Source organism: Ursus americanus, chromosome 20 (genome assembly GCF_024610735.1).
Source record: "Ursus americanus isolate L20-20 chromosome 20, mUrsAme1.1.p, whole genome shotgun sequence".
Taxonomy (NCBI): Eukaryota; Metazoa; Chordata; class Mammalia; order Carnivora; family Ursidae; genus Ursus; species Ursus americanus.
In genome coordinates, this window is record NC_142146.1 from 9,026,385 (window position 1) to 9,054,300 (window position 27,916).

Here is a 27,916-nt window from a genome sequence, read left to right on the forward strand (position 1 = left end):
ACCACACATCTAATTACCCAGTTCTGGAAACTGGGAGGCATTTTGGACTCCTCTCTCCTTTTTCCACATTCCACAGTTTCAGTCTTATTGTCCCCTACCCCCAATAAAAGTCACAATCCACCCCTTTTTCATATTCATAATGCCCCTATCCTAGTTTAGGCCACCATTTGGTGGGGGGTCGGTATGTTGTCTGGATTACTATAACATCCTCCTAATCTTTGTGCCTCCAGCTGTTTCCCTGCTACAAACATCTTCCCACTCCAATCATTGTCCACAGCAGCTGCAAAGGTGGGTAATCCTTAGAGAACGAACTTGAGCTGTTTACCATTCTGCGTTGGTTGTAAGGATCAGATTGGGGTGATTTGTTGTCATCTGTGGAGCCCTCTGACACCCTTGGTTTCATTCTGTGCATTCTCTCACTGGCATTTTTGGAGGCTAAAGGTGATCCATTGTGGGAATGGAGAGAGGCTGTGTCAATCCCCAGCGCTGCCAGCACCTGAAGAGAGAGAAGAGCCGCTGCAGCTAGCAATATATGATTGAGCTTACCATGAATGTGTCCCTTACACATGCGGTGTCACAGAGGTGAGGGCATCTAAAACAGAGGAGGTCAGGATTAGAACCTGGGTGGTAGTAGGATTGAGGCATGGCAGGAAGATCCAACTCTGGGTCATTTCTTTCATTCACACTCTGTAGTATGCCCTGCCGATGCCCTGCCCAAATCCATTTTACCAGGTCAGTATACTCATCTTTAGTGCTTGAGTGTTAGCTGCTAATGGATCACAGCTACAGCAATCTGTAGAATATTTCCTTTGACTGTACATTTGGCTGGGGTGGGTATGGGGGTATAAAAAGCCAGCCCTCTTGCTTCAAGGTGCAGCTAACTTTGTGGTACAAGGCATGCCCCAGAGCTCCCCATGCAATCAGGCTGGAGGTCATCTCTAGCTGAGGCCACTTTCTTGTTTAATTCTTCTCCTATCCCATCCTACTTCCTTCCCTCTCCTTTTCCTGAGAGCACCCCTCAGTAAATCACTAGCACAAGATCTTCATCAGGTTCTTTTTAAAGAAAACCTGACCTAAGAAAGTCCTTAAGGTACAATGAATCTTCTTACAGTTCCCTAGAATGACAGCCTTAATCTAAGTGGCTTGTCCATACCTCTGCCCAAGAATGTGCAGCCTGCAACAGACTTCACAAAACATCCACCCCTTACAGACCTCCTGCTCCTTCCGGAGCATCTCAAGGGCCTCTTGGAACTTCTTCTCCTTGGCTTCAATTTCATCAATGGTTGCCTGGTTCTGCTCCTCATATGCCATGGTGACCACAGCCAAGATCAAGTTGACGAGGTAGAAAGACCCCAAGAAGATGACAAGCACGAAAAAGACCATATACATTTTCCCAGAAGCCCTCAGGGTCTGCAGATTCAAGAGAAAGGAGATCTGTATCCAGAGTTTATGGGCCTCTGACATTGCCAGGCTCCTCCAGAAAAAATTCAGGCATGCATCTGACTCCCCAGTTTCCAAACAAGTCTGTAGGGGGACATGCAGATCAATACCTGCTGGTAGAGGCGTTCCCAGGAATCCTGTGTCATGAGGCGGAACAGTGACAGGAAAGCCCAAGAAAAGGAATCAAAGCTGGTGTAGTTAAAATCGGGGTTGTCAGATGTTTTAAGACAGAGATAACCTTGAGGGCAGTGGCTGCAGCAAGAATAGAGAAGGTCATCAATTGCATAGCCCTCCTGCTTCTTGGGGGCAAGGTAGCCCAGGGCTATAGGAAGACCATAGGGTTTGAAGTCAAAGATTGGAGTTCAAGGCCTGGCTTCCCTCTTGTTAGCTGGATGACCTTGATCTCTCTAAGGCTCAGTTCCTCTTGCCCACTTATTTTTTATTTAATTTTTCTAAAGATTTTATTTATTTGAGAGAGAGTGAGAGAGAGAGCATGAGAGGGGGGAGTGTCAGAGGTAGAAGCAAATTCCCTGCTGAGCAGGGAGCCCTACATGGGGCTCAATCCTGGGACTCTGGGATCATGACCTGAGCAGAAGGCAGACGCTTAACAGACTGAGCCACCCAGGTGCCCCCCTCTTGCCCACTTAAATGGGTATGATAATACTTTCACTTCAGAGTTTCATGCAGAGGGGAGTGGCCTGGGAAGGCCAGCTGATTGCCCAGATATGATCCCATAACGTGGCAAACTCTTTGCAGGTTCACACCAGGGGAGGGAGAGTCAGTATCAATAATGCAGACTTAAAACCTGAGCCATTTGGCATCATCTGCCAACCTGTCCATCAAAGGAGGACTCACATTAGTCAAGTTCACTCACCAATTATATATAACAATGAAAACAACATTTTCCACTTACTGGGCACTTACTGTGTGCCTCTCTCTCTCTCCTAAGTGCTTTACAAATGCTATAAATTAATCATCTGAACCATCCTTTCTTACAGATGTGGAAGCTGAGGTTCAGAGAAAAGAAGGCAGTTGCTTAAAACCCCAAAGACACCAATGTATTTATTCAAAAGGAGAAATATAATTGTCAAGTAGCCTATGAAGACTGACTTATGAAGGAAGGTCAAATTGAAGATGACCACATGGTGAGTATTGGAGTGGTCAGTGCTGGATTGACTCTTCACTCTCTCATGATAAGGGAGTAAGTTGATGTCAAGAAGTATTTCTAAGTTAAAGGCATGTGAGGTGCTCACACCTACCCCAATGGTATGGCTTTGCTGAGAAAACAGTAATACCTTGTTTGTAGTTTGGGATTCTACTACCCCAGCATATGTCTACTAACACCAATCTCTGGGGCTGTCCTTATTCCAGACATCCACGCAAACACACAATCCTGGGACCCATACAATTGATTTGGGTCCCAGCAACTTGACTATAATCAATCCCAATTCTTCCTTCAATCTTGACTGGATATTTGTGAGTTCCTAGACCCACATTTAAAGACAGACAGTCTTTTGAGTTGCTCTCTGAAAGAGCTAGTGAACCCATTACCTGTAGGCTTGCTAGTTAACTCCAAGGGTAGCCTTGTTTCCATGTCTTCCATTAAACCCCACTATAGTTGCTACATACACATCAATAATGAACTACTCTGAGAAGTAAATGAGACCACACTACAAAGCTTCTAGCATGGTGCCTTCAGCACAGTAAATATTATATGTTAATTGCAAATTAAAATTCCTGCTGTTTTTAACCTAAAGCGACCAAGTGGAAGAATACATGTGAAAGAATGCTGGAAATCACTAACTGTTTCCTAGTACTTGTTCTCCACATTGAGACCCGGACTTTCCTCCCACAGTGCTACTGGTCAGTGAGGGCCTTAGCTCAGGGCTCTGGCTTCTCTGTGGCCCAGCACAGGTCTCAGTTTCCATCTTCACAGTATGCCCTTTAGGGCTTACTCTGCCCATCATTCTGAGCTGGCCTCCCTTGCCATCCTAGCCCTATTCATTTCTTTTTTTTTAAATAATAATATTTTTTATTGTATTATGTTAGTCACCATACAGTACATCCCTGGTTTTTGATGTAAAGTTCCATGATTCATTAGTTGCGTATAACACCCAGTGCACCATGCAATACGTGCCCTCCTTACCACCCATCACCAGCCTATCCCATTCCCCCACGCCCCTCCCCTCTGAAGCCCTCAGTTTGGTTCTCAGAGTCCATAGTCTCTCATGCTTCATTCCCCCTATCCATTTCTTTATTTCCTGGCCAGGACCTGCCCGCAGGATGTCTGGCCTCTTTTGGAGCTTGGTTGTGGGGCCATTGGTGGACCCCATAACTTTACCACAGATAGTGCTTAGGCTACTCTGGAGCCATTGCCATGAGAAATGCCATTATCCAGACAGGAAAAAAGACATTGAGGGGGCCTTTGGTCTAGATTAAGTTAAAGGCAAACTGACATCAGAACAGCCCTATCTCTGAACCAAAGAATGAAATGCCAAGCGTTCCAAGGAGCCTATGTTGATCAAATTCTCAGCTCTGTCTGAGATTGTTTAGTGAGCTGATTAAGGCAAAACTCCATACAGGTCCCACCCAGCTCCACTTGGGCAATCTGGGGTTGTTAGCCATTCAGGGAGTGGGGTCATATGGGCTTGGGGCTCCAGACCCCCAAACATGGAAATGGGAAAGATGAGCCTTGCTGATCTGTTGCTTGAACTCTTTCTGTTCATGCCTGCTCCAGTGGTCAAAGCAGCAGGCAAGCTGGAGGTGACACCTACCCCTTTGGTTTGTCTCACATTCTGTTCTGCCACCTGGAATGGCCTCCATCCAAAGTATCTCTTGTTCAACCAAACTAGACACTTCCTGCCTGTCCTTCAGTGCTCACCTCAACCACCACATCCGGAAAACCTTCCCTGACCTCCTGCCCTGTCTCCCACCATCACCTCACTGTGTCTCCTCAGCCCATGGAGCCTCTAGCATAGCACTGCTTCTTCACAGGGTAGCATCTTCATGTATATGCATCAGAGCTCACAAACTGGCAGCTTGCAGGCTGAATTTGGCTTGCAGAAATATTTTGTTTGGCCCACAATATGTAGACATTTTTTGGAATTGGTAGCCAATGTTTGTAGTTGGGAGATTTCACATAAAAATCTGAATTCTTATCTTTCTTTTTTTAAAAGTTAGAAGAGCTGGAAGCAGTGGACCCACATTTTCATGTGGCAACCAAAAGCTGGGTCTAGCAGTGGCTGGCCCTTTTAAATGGGGCACAAACTATCATCACCTGGTTCCCACCCAGCCTAATCCTCTCATTTGTTATGTATCTGGCTTCTGTAAGAATTTGAAATGGCAAAGTCTGATGCATGTATTTCTTCCTCTGTCATGTGTGGGTAACAAAACCCATGTGATGTAGTTGTGATGATTAAATGTAGAACATTTGACACAAAACATATTTAATATATATTTGTTTCTTCTTGGGGTAGATTGTTTGCCAAAATGGCCACAACTATTCTCCTACCTGTATCCATACCCCTTTGCTATAAAATTGCTATTGCTCCTCCAGTCAAGAGGTGGAGTTTATCTCCCCATCTCTTGGATTTGTGCTGGCCTGTGACTTGGTTTGGTCCATAGAATGCAGTAGAAGTGACATTTTGCCAGTTCTGAACCTCGTTCTCAAGAGACCTTGCACGCTTCCACTCTTTCTCTTGGAACCCTCTCTCTGCCCTTGAGAACAAGACCAGGCTAGCCCACTGGTAGATGAGACCACATGGAACAGAAAAGCTGTCCCAGTTGAGACTGTCCTAGATCAGCTGGCCACTTGCTAATCTGTCCATTATTTGCAGATGTATGAATAAGCTTAGGCAATGCCAGAACACCAGGCTGATCTCAGTTCAACATGCTAATGTGCAGAATCCTGAGCTAAATAAATGGCTGGTCTTTAAGCCACAAAATCTTGGGTCTGTTTGTTACATAGCAAAAGCTAACTCCTACACTCCCTCCCCATGAGCCTGGGATGACAAAAGCCATGACTTATTCATTTCTACATCATCCTTGGGGTCTGCAAACCAGTATCTTTCCAGAAAATGATAATGACAAAGAGAGAGGACTGCTGGGCATTGATGCTTTATCATGGGTTGGGCACTCACCCTGCATCAGATCCATTGCCACACAGTAAGGGATCTGAAGTGCCCGGTTTATTATAGTAGAAATCTGCAGGAGAAAGGAAGAAATGAAAGCCATGAATATAGTTCTGAACCCTCTAGCTCAAGCCTTATATGGTGGAGGCAACACCTCCTAAGTTTTCTTCCTGAGCAAGGTGTGTTCCCTTGGCTATGTGCTCTCAGTAGGCATGCTGGGACATTTGGAAGGGGTAAAATCCCATCTGGGAAGAGAAAAGCTGAGCAGTAACTTCAGCTCTGAGCCTCCCCCAGCAGAATGATTTGCCCCTAGATTCATAGCTCATTTCCTTGTAAAAAGAACATTGGACAACAGAAAATGGGGACCCAAAAGTAAAACAGCTCAGGAGAAGCATTTCAGCAGGAAAGAGGATCAAAATATATTTATATATAGGTATACAGGGGCTTCACAATCCTTGTCAACCAGACCTTTGTCCCTATGGCAGAAATTCCACTCTTGTTTTCCATAAGAGGAGTAATTGCCCGTCTCGTTGAGAGCTGCACAATTCTTGACACACTTGTTCTTGAGGTTGCCCTTGAAGAGCTGTAAGCCCACCAGGGCAAAGACACTCAAGCAGAAGACAGTTAGGATAGTCACATCTGCCAGTTTCCTCACCGAGTGGATCAGAGCTCCCACAATGACCTTCAGTCCTGCAGGAAGATAACAACAATACTCCCACATGGATGAAGTACCACAATAGAGCACACACATGTGCCTGGCATGTCTGCATCTTAACCATCCTATCCTTTCAGTACATGTAGGTGTGAGGTACTTTACAAACTTTAGGACAATTCCAAGTGCGGTTCCCCATTTGAACCTTGCAATAACCCTAAGTTGGAGGCAGAGATTTTTGTTCCATTGTAAGGATGAGACAACTGAGACCCAGGTGATGTATTTTTTTATCGTTGTAAAGCTAATAAACTTATGGCAGTAGCAATTCAATTTAAAAAATAATTGTTGAGTACCTGCTACATTTCAGGCACTATGCTAGATATAAGGCTACTCACTTGATTCTAGTAATTTGACATCTGTTTTTCTACACTCACTTCAGTCCTGGGAGGCAGCTTGAGGATGGAAACACATGGACCTCAGTGTGTGTGTTGAAAGAGAGAGAGAAAGAGAGATATGCAAGGGAGACAGAATGAGACAGAGAAAGAGAGAAACACAAAGACACAGAGAGACAAACGCAGCAATAGAATGAGACCACAAGAGATATTTGGACAAGCACAGCTGGCAGTAGAGTTGGGGGCTCTGCTTGTTTAAGGAGGGAGGATTTGTGGCTGTGGAGAATGATATCAGCTTCTTTCAGAGTGCATATTCATAGGTAGAAGAAAGAGCTCTGAACAGGGAAGCAGTCTGAGACTGGTCCTTGTCTTGTCATTTTGGTTAACAAATAACCTACTGAGTACTAGCTGTGTTGGTCCCTGGGCTGGGAGCTGAGGAGGAGGCTAAGGCAAGGGCATGTTGTGGAGTTAACAACTGAGGGGAAATGCCATTGCATTATTAAGCAGGTTGGCACACATAGGAGCAACTCCTAACTGAAGCCTAGGCTGGGGATGGGATAGGGTGGAATGTGGGGAAGCTGGGAGAGACCAGAGAGTCCCTTGAGAAGGTCAGACCTTAGCAGACCCTGAGGAATGAGTATGAGTTGAATGAAGAGAGGAAGGACTCTTTGGTAGAGAAGCAGCATGGCCAAAGCCTGGGAGATGAGCAAAGACAAGGACTATTTGTAGAACCACAGGCAGATTCTGGAACATGATGCAAGGCAGATAGAGGAATGAGATGAGATTGGTGAGGGAGTCTGGACTGGACAGGTCTTAATAAACAAGACTCAGGGTCTTCCTGGCTGAAAGTAGGTGAGAGAGATAGCAAGTGGCATCATTAACTCCTTCTTGCTATGGCTCTCTTCATAAGGAAGCTTGTCCAGTGGAAGTTGGCAAAAGCTTTCTAATCCTTCCCTGCAGAGCCAGACATAGGATGGTAGAAAGGACTTCCCCCATGGCTTGAGTGTTTCTGTTTTCCAGATGAGAGCATGGGTTGTCAGGGGTGAGGGAAGGGAGATAATCCATCAAGCCACAAGTTGGAAGCTGTCTCAATGGTTTGCCTGGGCTCTGGCCTCACCATCCTTTCCCTCGACCCAGTGAGGGGTAAGGTGTATCCCTGAGATATTAGTGACAACAGAAGTCTTGAAGGCCCAATAAGATAAGTTCTGGTGGAACACTTTTGTTTCTGAATTCTTTGTAATCAATAATTGCCCAATTCTTTTCTCCTCTGTGAGTCCAAAGACAGGACTGAGGCTCAAGCTTTCAGATATTTGGAAATGGCAAAGACGGTCACTAGAGCTTAGTACTGCCTACTCCCTTCCTCCCTATTTCCAAGTTTATACCTTTAGTTTAGGGTATAAATGAGAACCTCCAACTGGAGGCTTGCCTGAACCCCAGAACAAGAACATAAAACAGGGACATGACCTTCTTGTCATTTATTGATGGTGATGTCATGAGGTATTGTGCACAGAGCCCTGGCCTAAGAATTGGGACACTAGGTCTCCAGGTCACACTTTGCCTAATTAGTGGTGGGGCCTCAGTTTCTTTGTCTTTTAAATGGGGACAATAGTTCATGCCCTGGAACTTTATAGGACTCATGCAAAAATCAAAGTAGGACAATCGGTTGTGTAAACCAGCATATGCTCTATGAAAACATGTAATGGTTAAAGCAGCTCACCTGGGATCACAGAAACTGTCTTTAAAGCTCTGAGAACTCTGAATGTCCGCAGGCCTGAGATCCCTCGGAGATCTGTTGCTTCACCAATGTATCTGTAGGACCAGAAGTTGGTCAGTATCTCTGCAAGGAGAGGGTCCTGGGAATGTATGCAGCATAAATAAGGACAATTTTGGGTAACAAGAGCCTAAGAAGGACCCAGAATAGACACAAAATCTAATGGCACTTCCACCTATAGACTGACACACTGATTTAATTATAGCAATAGCTTTTAAAATGGCTCCTTTGAGAAGATATGTTATGATTCTGAGGGCTCTCTGTACTACATGTATGGATGGGTGTTCAAGTGTGTGGGCTTGGCCAATCAGTCTTCTCAGACACTGGTTCCTCAGGCAAAGACTTTCAGGTCAGGTTTGTGCAAGGCTGAGCCTTGTCTGCTCACTTTGACAGCCTGTTTATCAGCTCAGAGTTGAGGTCTCTGACTTCTACCTGAAGGTATGAGACTAATCCTAAAGTGGCCCTCAATGTAACACTTAAAAGCAGGGAAACCCCAGGCCATGCAGTTTCATATGAGGAAGTTGGATAGAGATGAGGAAACATCCCCAGAGTGTGAGCCACCCAGAAGCCCCATGCAGACATACACATCAGCATGGAGAAATACTCACGCCAGGGTAATGACACTAAAATCCAGCCAGTTCCAAGGATCTCGCAGGTAAGCAAACTCATTTAAACAAAATCCTCTTGCCAGTATCTTTATCAAGCCTTCAAAAGTGTAAATGACAGTGAAGACATACCTAGGAGGGAAGGTGGAAAGGAGTATTAATTGTGCCATAGAGAGAGCTCAGAGGGGAGCTACTAGGATGGCTCCATAGGGAAATGTGCAAAGATCATCAGCAAGGTGGGAAAAGGGAAAAAGTTAGGGTAAGGAGGCAAGACTGGGGAACTCAGAGAAGTCACACAGATGGGGATGGATGTGTGCAGCTGAGAAGGTTGGCAGCATCTTTGGCTTGAAAGGTGGGCAGAGGGCAATGGCAGGTGCAGAACCACCAGAAGGTTCAGAACAAGGATACTCCTGTTCCCTGAGGTGCCCAGAGGGTAGCTGAAGGCTCCTCTCCCAACCTATGGTTGGCTGACATGTGGAAGAGGTAGAGGCCCTGCTATGTCCCTCCTCTCCAAACTTCTTTACTTCCAACTCTCTTTTCTTCTCCCACCATGTTAGGTCTGCAAGTGTTTTTGGACTCAGGAATCCCAGTCTAAGTACCATATAAGGCAGGAAACAACTAGGTGTTATGGAAGAAAAAATGCATATAAATCCATAAACATTTTCTCTGGAGGATGGGTCTTGCCAGAGGAAGTCATCTCAAATAGTCCTTTTAGTCTGCTGGGCACTTTGTGGGTTTGGAGGTGAAGAGATAGATCTAGAGCTGAGGTTGAGAGTAAGGTAGTGTTTCTCAAATGTTCAGAATCCCTCAGTCGTCTACAGCAGGAGTTTGCAAACTCTAGCAAGCATCTGAACCACCTGGAAGGCTTGTTCAAACATAGCTTTCTGTGTTCTATCCCCAGGGTTTCTTATTTAGTAAATCAAGCATAGGGCCTAAGGATGTTCATTTCTAACACATTCCCAGCTGATGCTAATGCTGCTAGCCAGAGGGAACTACCCTTCCAGAACCAAAGGGATTCAGATGCACACACGATTTTGGGTACAGTCAATTTTTTAAATTGTAAAATCATAAACATAAACACTGGTATTAAAAATGGAAAGACTTGATTACATATGGCAGATTGAACATATGTATTTACCTCTACCCTGTCTGAAATCCTTCTTAAATGTTAGTAGAAGGATTTTTCTTTTTCCTTTTTTAAAAAGCATAAACCCACTAGGAGGAAGATAATGGAGAACACAACAGCATTTTGGAACTAGGGGGCAGATGAATGGGTAGTAACTGACAGAGCAGACCCAAGAAAGCTAAAACCTGAGTTGGGAAGTAGAGAATTCCCAGAAGCAAGCCAACTCACATTGCAGGACTGCTTAGGACTTAGAGACACAAAATACCTCTGAAAGTGGGGTTTGGGGAGAGGTTGTCAGGTGGGCTGGATATTGCTTGAAAGTCTTTACAAGTGAGGAACCCATTCAGTGAAGAACTACCTCCTCTGCTCTGGAAATAGATTGGATGTTCATTCTTTCAAGAGTTGAACAAGAGGGAGAGAGAGTTGCATGCTGAAACAGAAGTATAAAGGAGACTTTATACACTGAAAGGCAGGCAAACTTCCCACCCACCTACTCCCTCCTGCCTTTCAGTTAGTTTCTGGAAGCTTGGCTAGTCAGGTTAATAGCCCCAGAAGATGGTGAATGGCTAGGCAATGAACATCAGGAATTGGAAGGATGCTTCTAACACCAAAGACTAAAGCAATCAAACAGGAAAGAAAGAAAAGCAAGAGACAACGCAGGGATCAGAATAAAAGTTAGAAAAAAAAATTATCATGAATATTTTTAGAGAGTTAAGAGATGAGAAGATATGGGATACATAGAACAAGAACAGAAGGCTGTAAAGACTATTCAAAGAATAAAACATAACTTTTGAAAATGAAAATGTGATAGCAAAAGTAAAACATTAATAGAAGAGCTGGAGATAAAGGTCAACAGATCTCACAGGAAGTAGGACCAAAAGAAATGATGAGAATTGGTTTATAAGCATGAAAATTAGAGAGTCAGACCAGTAGATTCAATGCCTGACCAATAGGAGATCTAGAAATAGACAAAGAGACTACAGAAAATTATCAAAGAAATAATTCAAGAAAATTTCTGCAAACTGAAGGATCTAAGTATTCAGTTAGAAACACCCAGAAGTGTTCAGGAAAATGAATGAATGCCAAGCATAACATCACCAAATTTCAGAACATTGTACACAGACAGAAGGCCCTAACTTTTTTTGAGGGAGTGAAAATTCACAGGTTACATTCAGAGGATTAAGAATCCAAATATCTGGTGCCCAGGTGGCTCAGGTGGATAAACGTCTGCCTTCGGCTCAGGTCATGATCCCAGGGTCCTGGGGTCGGGTCTCACATTGGACTCCCTGCTTCTCCCTCTACCCCTCCCCCCTGCTTGTTCTCTTTCTCTCTCTCTCTCACGCTCTTCTCTCTCTCAAATAAATAAATAAAATCTTAAAAAAAAGAATCAAAATATCATCGGATTTCTCAATGGCAACCTTGGGCGGTATCAGACAATAGAACAAATACCTTCAAAATTTTGAGGGAAATAATTTCTAATATAGAATTTCTTCCCCAGATAAACTGTTATGATGAGGGCAAAATAAAGACAATTACAGATATGCCAAGTCTCAGAAAATGTACTTTCCATCTATCCTTCTAAGAAAGTTACCATAGGATACTCCACCCAAATAAGAAAGTAATCAATAAAGAGGAAGATCTGGGGATGCAGGGAAGAGACAAATGGAATCCAAAAGAAAATGGGGAAGGGAAAGTCTCCAGAAAAGAGCTGTGCATCATGCCGTGAGAACACCTAGGCCATATTGAGTCGGGAGATGGAGGACTCCAGGAGTGATTTCCCAAGAAAAATGGAAATTGATAGATAGCCTGATATGTTTGACTATATTGAAGCAATGATTAAACCTTCGGAAAAGAGTTTGGGAACAAATTAGGGTAAAGACATAGAGAACAGAGCAAATGGAGCAATGAAAGCTTTATTAACTCCAGAGAAAGCAAAAAGGAGGATGTAATCAAAGAACACTGCATGACACAGCTGTCATGTCATTTGCTTGGCAATACTATTACGTAATCATGCAATACTATTACGTAATCATGTCTGTAGTCAGATGACGTATGTATCGTCTGAATACCTAACCCAAAATGATAACTACAATACGAAGTGTGAGAGGAATTGTGTGTGGGTACATGCATCTAATTCTTTTTTTTTTCCGTTACAGAAAGCCAATAGATAATATCTAAAGTGGAAGAATAAAAAATATAGTACTCTCTCTTATCAGAGAGAGGGAAGTATCAGAATAAAGAGGTAAAAAAAAGGCTGAGAGCACTTGCCTCTGGAAATACAGGATTGGGGGTGAGGAGATGAGAAGCATGAAGCTGTTGTTTTGTTAGAATTTTTGTAGAACTCTGTGACCTTTTAAACCATAAACCTGTGTATCTTACATAAAAGTAAAAATCACATTAAAAAGAAAATAGCAGTAATGTCTTTTCATATCTGCGAGAGGGAAATAGTGTTTGAAATTATTCACGAAGAAATCTATATCTGGCTGGATGGCTGCTTGAGCTGTCAGCTTTCATATCTTGTTGGTCCCCCCCCCAGCTCTTTATGTTTTCTAAATTAGAAAATCTTAACTCAGAATTATAGGTTGTTGGGAAGCTTTGACGGGTATTTCTGGCTTTTCAGATCAAATGCAGATCCAGAAATTATGAAGAGAGTTCTGAGGACTATTTTCAGTGTTTCACTAGAGGACATGAGTAGAGGCTTAGCACCCCCCAAAGCTGGAGGGTTAAAGGTCTCAACTCGGGGGACAGTAGCTGACAGAGTCACATCCTCTTTCTGGTGGCATTTGGCTCACAAAGTATATCTTCTTGTTCTGTTGCAATATTTGGATGTGATTTTTAATATGCAAAAGACATTCCTGATGGAGCAAGAAAATCACTGGGTATTGAGAAAAAGTCAAACTCTCAGCCATCAAGCCATTTGCCCCACTGTTCAGTTTTAAGAAATCCTGGTGTCTAATCATCAAAAAATCCTGATGTTTAGTCCCCAAAGTCAAAGATCCATACTATTCAAAATCCTGAATGTATCGCTGAGGCACACCATATGTATTAGCAGAAATGGTAATTTTAAAAGATTCCATTCCTTGTTTTAAAACACTATAAGCCTTTTCTGTTTGCCACTCACAGCAATTCAGTGTGAGAAAGCAGCATTTTATACACACTTTCATCTCAGCCCTGTAGGCTGAGGAGACTCATATGAAGTGGCCACGGTCAGTTTGTATTCACAATATCCACCGTGTCCCTCAAAGGCAATTCAGTGTCTGAAGGCATGCAATCAACCCCCACTGTTTTCCACAAATGAGGTACATAGTGTATTTGGAAGCAACATCTTTCATTTGTATAGTGATGTCTTTCCTTGCTGACCACATGGCTGGAGCTTCTTCAACGTATTTTTTTTTCCTTTCCCAAATGTGGTGAAATATACATAATATAAAATTTACTGCCATCACCATTTGAAGTATGCAGTTCAGTGGCATTAAGTCTATTCACAATATTGTGCAATCATGACCACTATCCATCTCCAGAACTTCTTTATTATCCCAAACAGAAACTCTGTACTCATCAAACAACTCCCCAGTCCTCCCTCCCCTATTCCCTGGCAACCTCAATTCTACTTTCTGCCTCCATGGTACCTATTCTAGGTACCTCATATAAGTGGAATCAGACAAGTCATACAATTTGTCCTTTTGTATCTGCCTAATTTTACTCAGCATAATGTTTTAAGGTCCATCCATGTTGTAACGTGTGTCAGAATCTCATTCATTTTTAATGCTGAATAACATTCCATCGTCCATATAATAGATCTATCACATTTTGTTATCCTTTCAGCTGTTGATGGACATTTGGATTGTTTCCAACTTTTGGCTCTCATGAATAATGCTGCTATGAACCTTGGTGCACAAGCTAATATTCATTTTTAAGTTTACAAGCTAATCTTTAATTAATTAAACCAGAAAACTCTTCTTTTAAAATTAGCTTCATGATAAATAAGACAAAAAGTCATTGAGCACTTCTCTTTCACATGTATGGTGAGTGTATACTGAAAACTGATATATCCATAGTTTTATTAAACTGTAAAATAAAATGTCTGCTTGTTTACATACATAATAGTCATTGATTTTAAATGCCAGTCACATTATAAGAAATCCCATAGTTCCGATGAAACAATTCCACCAATTGTTTCCTGCTTTCTTTCCAACTACAATATTTGTCATTGATTTGGAAGCTGGTTTCATGTCTTACAAGCAAGGGCAAAACTGTACTCATTTTTCCTGTGAGGAGGAATGAGGACACTATAGTTTTCATGTCTTTTCAACCTTTAATATCAAGTTTTGATAATTTGTACTGGAAAGCCTAATTTTGTTTTTCTACTAGAAATAGTCAACTGGTTTAAAAGCGAGGCTGATTAACTTTATTGGAAAATAATATGGAAGTTTTGGTAACTGTATATTATTATTTGATGAAAATGTTATTAGTGGATAATAAACGGGGTGCTAGGACAAAATTTCATCGATCCAATCACATTCAATGATCCATTTTCATTGTAACGCTGCCTGTTTTCTTGTTTTTTTATAATAATTTTTTATTATATTATGTTAGTCACCATACAGTACATCCCTAGTTTTTGATGTAAAATTCCGTGATTCATTACTTGCGTGTAACACCCAGTGCACCATGCAATATGTGCCCTCCTTAATACCCATCATGGGCCTATCCCATCTTGTTTATTTTTTTATCTGCCTTTTTGAGATTATCCACATCCATTGTCCACTTGTCTCAGATTCAAGTTTGTATTTATGGCAGTGTCCATTCATTATTTATATTTGTGAACTTATTTCATATTGCAAGGTTTACTTTTCTATTTTCCTCACCATTGTTGTATTTCTGAAAATCACTTTTGAAATGATTCACTTTTTTAAATATGATATTATGCAATGGTAACAATGCAATGGTAACAGTGACAATTGTGACAGTGACAATGCAATGGTAACAGTGTCAAATTCAAGTTTAACAAATGTAAACAGGAACTGTTGGGTGACAATAAAGCACATTAGTTATGATAAACTACGTTATCCTAACTTCATGTTAGGATTATTAACTTCATGTTAACCAGTATGAACTGTCAGTCCATGAAACACATACACTGCTTTTAATAACATAAAAAAGCCAGAAATTCTATGAAAATTATGATCAATCTTACATTTCAGATTTTTAAATTATCTATGCATGAAAGGTTTGCATTGCTTTTCCTTCTGTATCTGTCAAATGATTTAGAGGCTACTGAGAGACTAGTGACTGAAAGAGATCCTTGGATAACTTACTGAGAAACATTATAGGGTAGGGAGATACCTGAATTACTATGCAAAACAGAGTGAGAAGAATTTGGAGTTTCCAGGGAACATACAGAGGGAAGACAGTGAGGCAGAGATGTGAAAAAGCAACCCAAAGGGACAATTTATGAGAGAAGATTATAAGTCAGCCTCATTTACCAAGACAGATCAAATGAAATACTGGCAAGTTGAATCCAGCAATGATCAAGCTGGAACCATTAAAACTAGATTGGAAAATTTATTAATGTAACCTACTATATTAACAGATGAAAGACCACATGATAATCTTAATGAAATAGAAATGTTGATAAAAACCAATATCCATTCATAATGAAACTCTTAACAAACTAAGAGTGGAAAGAAATTTCCATAACTTGATAAAGGCTAATTATAAGAATCTTATAGTCATCATGATAATAGTACAAATTAGAAGCATACTCCTTAAAATCAAGAGCAAAAGAAATATGCTCACTATTGTAGCTTTAATTCAGCAATGCGCTGAATGTCTGGCCAGTTCAACAAGATAGGAAAAACAAACAAGTCATATAAGACTCATAAAGAAAGAAACAAGTTCATCATTATTTGCAGATGATATAATTGTTTAAATAGAAAACTCAAGTGAATTTATAGAGAAATGTTGAACTTGGCTCAGGAGTTCAGTGAGGTTACTGGTGCAAAAGCAGTATGTAGACATTAATAACACTAATGTATTTTAGCAATAAAAATAAATACTGAAAGGGTGACCAAAATGATAATGTACCTAGGGATAAGAAATGTAAGAACTTTACATAAGATCCTGTTAAAGAAGAATATAAAAGAAAGGCCTGTATAAATTGGGAGATATCCCATGATGATGTGAGGGAAGGCTTGATATCATAAATGTGGCAACTCTTCCAGTAGTAACAAATAAATTCAGTAGATTCACAATCAAAGTTTCAGCAGATTTGTAAGAAAAAAGCTTGAAAATATGACCCTTAAATTGATATAGAAAAGTAGAGAAGGAAGAACTGATAATTTTTAAGAGGACAAATAAGGAGGGGTGTTCTCATCAACGGGTCAAATTTTATTACCAAGCATTTAGACCAGTGTGGTGTTGACTGATGGAGTAACAAATCAATGACTGGGAGAAACAGACCTGAGTATGCATGAGAATCTGGTGCATAACAGTTAGTAGAAGGAATCACTCAGGGAACAATGATCCATTAAAAATGCTGTTGGGAAGATTTAAAGGAATAGGGAGGGGGGAAAAGATGGTGGAGGAGTAGGGGACCCTTTTTTCAGCTGGTCCTCTGAATTGAGCTGGATATCTACCAGACCATCCTGAACACCCATGAAATCAGCCTGAGACGTAGGAAGATACATCTGGATCTCTACAAATGAACATCTCCAGTGCTGAGTATTGAGGTACGAAGCAGGGAGCCATGAATCCGTGCACAGATATTGGAAGATAAACGGAAGGAGGAGGGAGCCGCCATGCTCGGGCGCCGGGAAGCAGTAGCCACCTGCACTGGGGAGTGGGCCAGACTCGGGGACTGGCACCCAGGAGAAAGCAGACTGAGACCGAGAGCCTGGGAACGTGTGTGGGACCAGACTGAAAACCAGAGCGCTCACTGGAACCGTACTGAAACTGGGAGCTCAGGAGCGTGCATGTGACCAGACCGAAAACCGGAACTCCGGAGTGCACACTCCAACTAGACTGAAACCAAGAGCTCAGGAGTGCACACAACTAGACTGAAAACCGTCGCTCTGGAGAGGGCGTGAACCACACTGAAACAGGGAGCTCAGGAGTACACACGGGAACCAGGGGTGGCTGGTGGTGTTAGAAGCACAAAGGACAGAGACATGCCAGCCCTGGAAGGGAGGGCTGGGAGAGTGGCTGTGGGGCGCAAATCCCAGGACGCTACAGGGTTTTTAGCAGCACCAATGGAAACAGAGTTAAAGTGGCCAGGAGAGCTCAGTGGAGAGCGGACTGCGATCTCTCTGTTCTGAGACAGAGGCTAGGATATGGCCACTGCTGCTCTGACTCTCAGAAGACGCAAAGAAAACCACCGGGGAAAGCCGCCAAAGAACAAAAGCCCAGAAATACTGGTTCACATTGTGCCCATCCCCATCCTCCCTTGCAGGGGACAGGGTAACTCTACCCAAACAGGGTTGCCTGAGTATCAGCATGGCAGGCCCCACCCCCAGAAGGCAGGCTGAAAAATCAAGACGCCCACATCCCTAAGGTCCTATAAAACAAGTGCACACTGCCTGGGTCGTGGTCAATAATTTGTGCTTTGTGCATCCCTGCAACTTCTCCTCATCAGAATGATGAGGAGGAGAAACCCTCAGCAAAGAAAGGACACAGAGACTGTGGCCTCTGCCACAAAACTGATGGATATGGATATAACCAAATTGTCAGAAATGGAGTTCAGAGTAACAATGGTCAAGATGATGTGTAGGCTTGAAAAAAATACGAACGAAAATATTAACGAGAATATAGAATCTCTAAGGGTGGAAATGAGAGTGATCTGGAAGAAATTAAAAGTGCTATGAATCAAATGCAGTCTAAACTAGATGTTCTGATGGCCAGGGTAAATGAGGCAAAAGAATAAATTAGTGAATTGGAAGATGGGATGGTAGAAGAGAAAGTAAAAATGGAAACTTGGCTCAAAAAAATCCAATCTCAAGAATGTAGATTACGGGAGATTATTGACTCAATGAAACATTCCAATGTCAGAATCATCGGCATCCCCAAGGGGGTGGAGAAAAAGAGGGGTCTAGAAGAGATATTTGAACAAATTGTAGCTGAGAACTTCCCTATCTGGCAAAGGAAAGAAGCATTCATGTCCAAGAGGCAGAGAGGACCCCTCCCAAGATCAATGAGAACAGACCTACACCACATCACATCATAGTGCATTTGCAAATATTAGTTCCAAGGATATAGTATTGAAAGCAGCCAGGGGGAAGAAAATCCTTACATACAGAGGGAAGAATATCAGAATAACGTCAGACCTGGCAGGCCAGGAAGTGTTGGCAAGGTATTTTCAAAGCTCTAACTGAGAAGAACATGCAGCCAAGGATCCTTTATCCAGCAAGGCTGTCATTCAGAATTGATGGAGAGATAAAGAACTTCCAAGACTGGCAGAAACTAAAGGAATTTGCAACCACCAAGCCAGCCCTAAAAGAAATATTAAGGGGGGTTCCATAAAAGTAAAAAGACCCCAAGAGTGATACAGAACAGAGATTTACAATCTATAGAAACAAAGACTTCACAGGCAACATGACATCATTAAAATCATATCTCTCAATAATCACTCTCAATGTGAATGGCCTAAATGGTCACATAAATGCCACAGGATTGCAGATTAGATAAAAAAAAATGACCCATCCATTTGCTGTCTACAGGAGACTCATTTTGAACCTAAAGGTACATCCAGACTGAAAGTGAAGGGTTGGAAAACCATTTTTCATTCCAATGGACCTCAAAAGAAAGCTGGGGTAGCAATTCTCATATCAGACAGATTAGATTTTAAACTAAAGACTGTAGTTAGAGATATAGAAGGACACTATATTATTCTTAAACAATGTATCCAACAAGTGGATATGACAATTAAAAATATCTATGCCCCCAACAGGGGAGCAGCTAGATACACAAGCCAACTCTTAACCAGAATAAAGAGACATATAGATAATAATACATTAATAGTAGGGGACCTCAACACTCCACTCTCAGCAATAGACAGATCACCTAAGCAGAAAATCAACAAAGAAACAAGAGCTTTGAATGACATACTGGACCAGATGGACCTCATAGATATATACAGAACACTACACCCCAGAACAACAGGATACTCATTCTTTTCGAATACACATGGAACTTTCTCCAGAATAGACCATATACTGGGTCACAAAACAGGTCTCAACTGATACCAAAAGACTGAGATTATTCCCTGCATATTCTCAGACCACAACGCTTTGAAATTGGAACTCAATCACAAGGAAAAATTTGGGAGAAACTCAAACACTTGGAAACTAAGAATCATCCAGCTCAAGAATAATTGGGTAAACCAGGTAATTAGGAAGGAGATTAAACAATTTTTGGAGACCAACAAAAATGAAAACACATAGGTCCAAAACCTATGGGATACTGCAACGGCAGTCCTAAGGGGAAAATACATAGCCATTCAAGCCTCACACAAAAGAATAGAAAAATCTAAAATGCAGTTTTTATATTCTCACCTCAAGAAGCTGGAGCTGGAACAGAAGAACAGGCCTAACCCACACACGAGAAGGCGGTTAATCAAGATTAGAGCAGAGATCAATGAGTTAGAAACCAGGAGCACAGTAGAGCAGATCAACAGAACTAGAAGCTCGTTCTTTGAAAGAATAAATAAGATCGATAAGCCACTGGCCAGACTTATTCAAAAGAATAAAGGACCCAAATTAATAAAATTATGAATGAAAGGGGAGAGATCACGATCAACACCAATGAAATAGGAAGGATCATTAGAAACTTTAATCAACAGCTTTATGACAATAAATTAAACAACCTGGAAGAAATGGATGTTTTCCTGGAAACCTATAAACTACCAAGACCGAAACAGGAAGAAATTGATTATTTAAACAGACCGATTAATTATGAAGAGTTTGAAGGAGTGATCAAAAACCTCCCCAAAAACAAGAGTCCAGGGCCTGACAGATTCCCCGGGGAATTCTACCAAACATTCAAAGAAGAAATAATACCTATTCTCCTGAAGCTGTTTCAAAAAATAGTAACAGAAGGATAACTACCAAACTCATTCTATAAGGCCAGTATTACCTTGATTCCCAAACCAGGCAAAGACCCCATCAAAAAGAATTACAGACTGATATCCCTGATGAATATGGACGCCAAAATTCTCAACAAGACCCTAGCTAATAGGATCCAACAGTACATTGAAAGGATTATCCATCATGATCAAGTGGGATTCGTCCCTGGGATACAAGGGTGGGATACAAGTGGGATTCGTCCCTGGGATTCACAAATCTATCAGTGTGATAGATCATATCAACAAGAAAACAGTCAAGAACCATATGATCCTCTCAATTGATGCAGAAAAAGCATTTGACAAAATACAGCATCCTTTCCTGATTAAAACCCTTCAGAGTGTAGGGATAGAGGGTACATTTCTCAATTTCATAAAAACCATCTATGAAAAGCCTACAGCGAATATCATTCTCAATTGGGAAAAGCTGAAAGACTTTCCCTTAAGATCAGGAACACGACAAGGATGTCTACTCTCACCATTATTATTCAACATAGTACTAGAAGTCCTTGCAACAGCAATCAGACAACAAAAAGGGATAAAAGGTATCCAAATCGGCAAAGAAGAAGTCAAACTGTCTCTCTTCGCAAATGACATGATACTCTATATGAAAAACCCAAAAGACTCCACCTCCAAATTACTAGAACTTATAGAGCAATTCAGTAATGTGGCGGGATACAAAATCAATGCTCAGAAATCAGTTGCAAGGGCGCCTGGGTGGCACAGCGGTTAGGTGTCTGCCTTTGGCTCAGGGCGTGATCCTGGCATTGTGGGATCGAGCCCCACATCAGGCTCCTCCGCTATGAGCCTGCTTCTTCCTCTCCCACTCCCCCTACTTGTGTTCCCTCTCTCGCTGGCTGTCTCTATCTCTGTCAAATAAATAAATAAATAAATCTTAAAAAAAAAAAAGAAATTTGTTGCATTTCTATACATGAACACTGAGACTGAAGAAAGAGAAATCAGGGAATCCATTCCATTTACAATAGCACCAAAAATCATACGTTATCTCGGAATTACTTAACCAGAGAGGTAAAGGACCTATATTCTAGAAACTACAAATCACTCTTGAAAGACATTGAAGAAGGCACAAAAAGGTGGAAAAATATTCCACGCTCATGGATCAGAAGAATAAACATAGTTAAAATGTCTATGCTACCCAGAGCAATCTATACTTTCAATGCCATCCCGATCAAAATACCAATGACATTTTTCAAAGAACTGGAACAAACAGTCCTTAAATTTGTGTGGAACCAGAAAAGGCCCTAAATCGCCAAGGAATTGTTGAAAAGGAAAAAAAAAAAAGCTGGGGGTATCTTGTTGCCGGATTTCAAACTATACTACAAAGCTGTGATCACAAAGACAGCATGGTACTGGCACAAAAACAGACACATAGACCAATGGAACAGAATAGAGACTCCAAAAATGTACCCTCGGCTCTATGGTCAACTAATCTTTGACAAAGCAGGAAAAAACATCCAGTGAAAAAAAGACAGTCTCTTCAATAAGTGGTGCTGGGAAAATGGGACAGCTACATGCAAAAGAATGAAACTTGACCACTCTCTCACACCATACACAAAGAAAAACTCCAAATGGATGAAAGACCTCGATGTGAGACAGGAATCCATCAAAATCCTAGAGGAGAACATAGGCTGTAACCTCTTTGACATTGGCCACAGCAGCATTTTTTCATGACACATCTCCAAAGGCAAGAGAAACAAAAGGTAAAATGTGGGACTTCATCAAGATAAAAAGCTTCTGCACAGCCAAGGAAACAGTCCAAAAAACTAAGAGGCAGCCCACAGAATGGGAGAAGATATTTGCAAATGAAACTACAGGTAAAAGACTGGTATCCAAGATCTATAAAGAACTTCTCAAACTCAATACATGAGAAACAAATAATCAAATCAAAAAATGGGCAGAAGATATGAACAGACACTTTTCCAATGAAGACATACAAATGGCTAACAGACACATGAAAAAATGTTCAAAATCATTAGCCATCAGGGAAATTCAAATCAAAACCACATTGAGATACCACCTTACACCAGTTAGAATGGCAAAAATGGACAAGACAAGAAACAACAAATGTTGGAGAGCATGTGGAGAAAGGGGATCTCTCTTACATTGTTGGTGGGAATGCAAGTTGGTACAGTCACTTTGGAAAACAGTGTGGAGGTCCCTCAAAAAGTTAAAAATAGAGCTACCCTATGATCCAGCAATTGCACTACCCCAAAGATACAGACATAGTGAAGAGAAGGGCCATATGCACCACAATGTTCATAGCAGCATTGTCCACAATAGCTAAATCATGGAAGGAGCCGAGATGCCCTTCAATGGATGACTGGATTAAGAAGCTGTGGTCCGTATATGCAATGGAATATTACTCAGCCATCAAAAAGAACAATTTCTCAACATTTGCTGCAACATGGACGGAACTGGAGGAGATAATGCTAAGTGAAATAAGTCAAGCAGGGAAAGACAATTATCATATGGTTTCACTCATTTATGGAACATAAGAAATAGCAGGAAGATGGGTAGGAGAAAGAAGGGAAGAATGAAGGGGTGGTAAACAGAAGGGGGAATGAACCATGAGAGACTATGGACTCTGGGAAACAAACTGAGGGCTTCAGAGGGAAGAGGGTGGGGGACTGTGATAGGCTAGTGATGGGTATTAGGGCATATATTGCATGGTGCACTGGGTGTTATAGGCAAATAATGAATCATGGAACATCACATCAAAAACTAAGTATATACTGTATGGTGACTAACATAACATAATAAAAAATTATTATTAAAAAAATGGTGTTGGGATAATCCATACAGAAAAATACCAGAAGCCTATCTCTAGCCATGTACCTACACACTAAATTCTAGAGGGGATGAAATATCTAAATGTAGAAAGAAATATTAGGACTTTTAGAAGAAAATTCAGAAGACCTTTATGGAATATTATATAGCAGTAAAAAATAAATGAAATAAGTCTACATGTATCCACTTAGACCAATCTCAAAAACACAATGTTGATTTTTAAAAAGCTTCAGGTAGAGCATGCATACAATATGATGTCATTCATGTACATTTAAAAAGATACAAAACAGTACTTCATGCATGCAGTGCCAAGTACCCCTTCTCCTGTGTGCCACAGGTTCCATTTCTTTTCATGTTTCTTTTCCAGGTGAGAAAACATTTATCTTTCTACTGTGCTTTTCTCTGCAACCAAATTGCAGTACTTTGTCATGTGTTTCTCCAGATTCTCAGTATGGTTAGTGATGGGTGTCCTAGGGCCATCAAAGAATTCCTTCAGTTATTCTTTGTGAGCTCAGGGGGTGGGGATGGTAGGACATCCCTCTGCATTTTTCATCTCCAGCTGAGCCCCAATCTGATCTATTCTTCCCCTCTTTGGCTGCAGTAAATCTCTAGTTTCTTTTGGAGCCGAAGAAAGGATTTAAAAATGAAATATGTATATGAAATCTTCCCACAAGCAGACAGATAGGCAGGCAGGCAGAGAGGCAAGGACCTATCTTTACCAGAAGGTAGCACTGCAAAGCTAATGTTTCAGGGAGCTATCATGGCTGGGAGGGGAGATAAGGGATGGGAACTGCTTGTGTCCAAAGCACTGTATCAAGAACATGGTGATAGGACTGGCTTCTGATTCTTCTCTGGCTACGATCTCATTTCTACTCAAGAATACACAGCATGATCTTTGTAGTCCCAGACTACACCAGGGACATTTACCCTTTTCCTTTGGGCTCCCAGCAACATAGTAAACAACCAATGGCTGTTATCAGTTTGACTTTCAAAAATAAAATCTGGAATCTGATCATTTTAATGGGGCCAAAGATGCTGAACATAATCCAGTACCTGCCACATGCATTTCTAGAAATGAGACCAGATAAGTAGATTTTTTATCTTTTATATTTTTTTCAAAGTGTGTTTATAAAGAAAGTTTTGTCAACAATTCAGTTCATACAAAACCTGATAAAGAATGAATTTAGTAGTAGGGAATGGAAATTGGCACAGCTTTGGAAAACAGTTTGGTAATATTTCAAAAATTAACCCAGCAACTCCACTTCTGAGAATTCATCTCTCACAGGTACCCGTGTTATGTGTTCAAAGATGTGTGTGTAAGGAAGGATACTCACTGAAGAATCATGATCGCAGAATATGAGGATTATGTTGATTAGGGCCAACATAAATGCCTGTCAATAGGATAAGAGTTAAATAAATTTTGCTTCATCCATGTAAGTGAAATCTATTCAATTTCTACAGAACATCGGCTGCTGGGATTTTCATTGGGATTTCATTGAATCTGTTGATTAATTTGGGCAGCAATGGCATTTTAACAGCTGGTGGGTTGTCTAATCTCTGAACACAAGATATCACTAAATTTATTTGATACCTTAAAATTTCTCTCTGTTGTGTTTTGTCATCTTTCAGTAATAAAGGTCTTGCACGTATATTTTTTAACAGCTTTTGGATTCATTAGTTCTACTGTTTTTCTATTTTTTTAAAGATTTTATTTATTCATTTATTTTAGAGATAAAGAGAGAAAGCATGAGCAGGGGAAGGGGTAAAGGAAGAGGGAGAGAGACAATCCCAAGCAGACTCCGCATTGAGCATGGAGGCCAAGGTGGGGCTTGATCTCAGGATCCTGAGATCACGACCTGACCAAAATCAAGAATCAGATGTTTAACTGACTAAGCCACCCAGGTGACCCTGTTTTTCTATTTCTTAACTTGTTAAGTTTTTCTTTGAAATTAATAATTCTTCTTCCCATTTTCCTTTCATTTATTGTTCTTTTTCATTTTTTATACTAGGTGCTTAAATAATTCTTTTCATTTTGTCCTGAAATAAATATTCTCTGCTTCAATGCTATGGATTATCCCTTGAACACATCTTTAACTGTACCCTGTAGGTTCTGATTAAAGTGCTTTTTAAATTTTTTCTTCCCTAGAAATTCTATAATTTTAGTTTGTAGTATTTTTTTTAATCTAAGAGTTGAAAGGTTTTTGGGGCGCCTGGGTGGCACAGCGGTTAAGCGTCTGCCTTCGGCTCAGGGGGTGATCCCAGCGTTATGGGATCGAGCCCCACATCAGGCTCCTCCACTATGAGCCTGCTTCTTCCTCTCCCACTCCCACTGCTTGTGTTCCCTCTCTCAATGGCTGTCTCTATCTCTGTGGAATAAATCTTTAAAAAAAAAAGAGTTGAAAGGTTTTTAACATTACCAAATGGAAAGGGCTTTCTTTTTTTTTTTCTTAATTTTGTTTTTACTTTATCACTGTGTGATCAGAGAATGTTTCCTGTATTATTTTTACTTTTTGGAACTTAGGTTTTGTTGTGATTTAATATTTGGTCAATTTGTATGGTGGTATATTCTATATTTTTTAGGGAATACAGTTTGATATAGATGAATCAGATGTGTCTTATTAATTATTCAGGTCATCTATATCTTTACATACTTTTTTATACACTTGATTTGTCATGGGCTGAAAGAAATTAATTACACTTTCTGGTCCCTGTAATGTGTTTGTCCATTTATCCTTATATTCTTATGATTTTCAAATTATAAACATTGTTGCCATATTATTTATTGCAAAGATATATGTTACTATTTTGGATTATTTAGCATTACAAAGTGTCACTTTTATCCTGTTTAATGGTTTTGGGCCTGAACACTACCTTCTTCAATATTTAAATCTGACTTCCTGCTCTCTTCCTATATGCCTAGGCTTATATCTTTGTCCATTCTTTAATTTTGACCTTTCCATAAGACCTGGAGCAGTGTATTTTTGTTCAACATAAAGTTGGATATTGCTTTGTTATATATGAATATGTATGAGTTTTTTTAAACAGATGAGTCCAATCCATTTATATTTATTGATGTGATAGAATTGTTTGATCTTTGTATATATAACTTTAAGTTGTGTATTTAATAGTTTTAAAAACTATTTCATTGTCTGGTATGTTTTATTTGCTTTTTGTGTGTGTATGATTCTAAATTTAGAATAGTTTTTATTTTAGTTCTAGAGATTGTCTTTATAAGTATAAATTCATAATTATAACTAGAACTGTGTAATGTATTGCCCTTGGTAAAAATAAAAATAAAATAAATAAAATAAAATCTTAAAAAAATTAAAAAATAAAAAATAAAAAAATAAAAAAAAAAGATTTTATTTATTTATTTGACAAAGAGAGAGACAGCCAGTGAGAGAGGGAACACAAGCAGGGAGAGTGGGAGAGGAAGAAGCAGGTTCATAGTGGAGGAGCCTGATGTGGGGCTTGATCCCAGAATGCCGGGATCACGCCCTGAGCCGAAGGCAGACGCTTAATGACTGAGCCACCCAGGCGCCCCTGTTTTATGCATCATCTGATTGTACTTAGTTGTATCTTTTTTGGGCTAACCTTTGTACCATTAAATATAATTATTTTCCATTCTTTGATTTATCTACTTTAAAGAATACTCTTTAACTCCTTGTTATTATAGAAGCAGCAGTAAGTGAGCATACTCTGCTCCCACGTTCTCTCCTCTTTCCTCTTATTGTTATTTGTATCATGTCCACATTTTCAGGGTCTCTGAGGTTTTAGGGGTAAAATGCCTTGATCGTCATTTTTATCCCTCTCTGCAGGCATTTCAGTTAACAAGTCCCGATGTGCTGAGTCATTTGCCAGTCCCCCGCCCACTTTTGGCCTTCTGAGATTGTTATGACATCTTTGTCCTCTGCGCTTTTCTTTCTCCTTCTCTTTGTTCTTGTATATTTATACCGTTCTTTTCCCATGCTGTCATTTTATTGGCGTTCTGAGAGGGTTGGGGTAAAACATATGCATGCTATTTTCCATATTTAACCAGAATCCCCAAATAACTCTTACTTTTGAGAGAAAATGCTTTGCATTAAAAGTTCAAAATAAGGATAGAGATTTTACATGCTATATGATCTCAGCTTATATATAGTTAAGAAAACTGCAGACCCAAAATGGTGTCACTTAGACCAAGTTCCCAAACGGGGGCTTAAAACCCAATCTATTGGCAGTTTCATCCTCTCCTGAAAATGTGGCCTTGACTGGTCAATCAGGAAATTGTTCTTTCCATTGGCATCAAAGAGTCTGTCACTTGAGTCCCCTCCATCCCCCAAAGAAAGATGAGGTAATCTGCCTGAGAAGATACCTTGCTTTTTCCCCTAGCAAACTGCCCCTTCTGGAAGAATCCTTTTCTTTGGTAATAACTTTCTTGCCCCCACCCTCCTACCTATAAAACTCTTCCATTTTGTAAAACTCCTCTCAATGCCTCTCTACTTGCTAGATGGGCTGCTGCCTGCTGCATGAATCATTTGATAAAGCCAATTAGATCTTCATAGAGAGAGAGATTGAGAGAGAGCGACTAAGAGAGGGAGGGAGGACAATAAGCTAAAATACCAACAGTACAAACTGAGGGCTTCGGAGGGGAGGGGGTGGGGGAATGGGATAAGCTGGTGATGGGTATTAAGGAGAGCACGTATTGCATGGTGCACTGGGTGTTATACGCAACTAATGAATCATCGAAATTTACATCAGAAACCAGGGATGTACTGTATGGTGACTAACATAATATAATAAAAAAATTTTTAAAAATTGGCTAGCTAAAAAAAAACCAACAGTGATTTCTCCTCTTCTGATTTATATTTTTCAGTAGTCTGCATTTTATGCAATGGC

The 27,916-nt window shown here is 40.7% G+C and overlaps 1 protein-coding gene across 5 annotated transcripts in view; it reads right to left on the reverse strand.

The window, feature by feature from the left end:
• SCN10A (sodium voltage-gated channel alpha subunit 10) overlaps positions 1–27,916 on the reverse strand; it is a 103,520-nt gene that overhangs the window by 60,404 nt on the left and 15,200 nt on the right. For 3 of the 5 annotated variants that reach the window (XM_045798135.2, XM_045798134.2, XM_045798133.2), the window contains exons 4-10: positions 8,994–9,122; positions 8,332–8,423; positions 6,069–6,260; positions 5,580–5,646; positions 1,551–1,692; positions 1,213–1,410; positions 326–496 (exon numbers count right to left, since the gene is read on the reverse strand). In XM_045798135.2, coding sequence (XP_045654091.2) covers positions 326–496; positions 1,213–1,410; positions 1,551–1,692; positions 5,580–5,646; positions 6,069–6,260; positions 8,332–8,423; positions 8,994–9,122 — 991 coding nt within the window. Of the gene's footprint in view, positions 1–325; positions 497–1,212; positions 1,411–1,550; positions 1,693–5,579; positions 5,647–6,038; positions 6,261–8,331; positions 8,424–8,993; positions 9,123–27,916 lie in introns of all 5 variants that reach the window. The other 2 variants (XM_087870332.1, XM_087870333.1) reach the window with 1 other exon arrangement.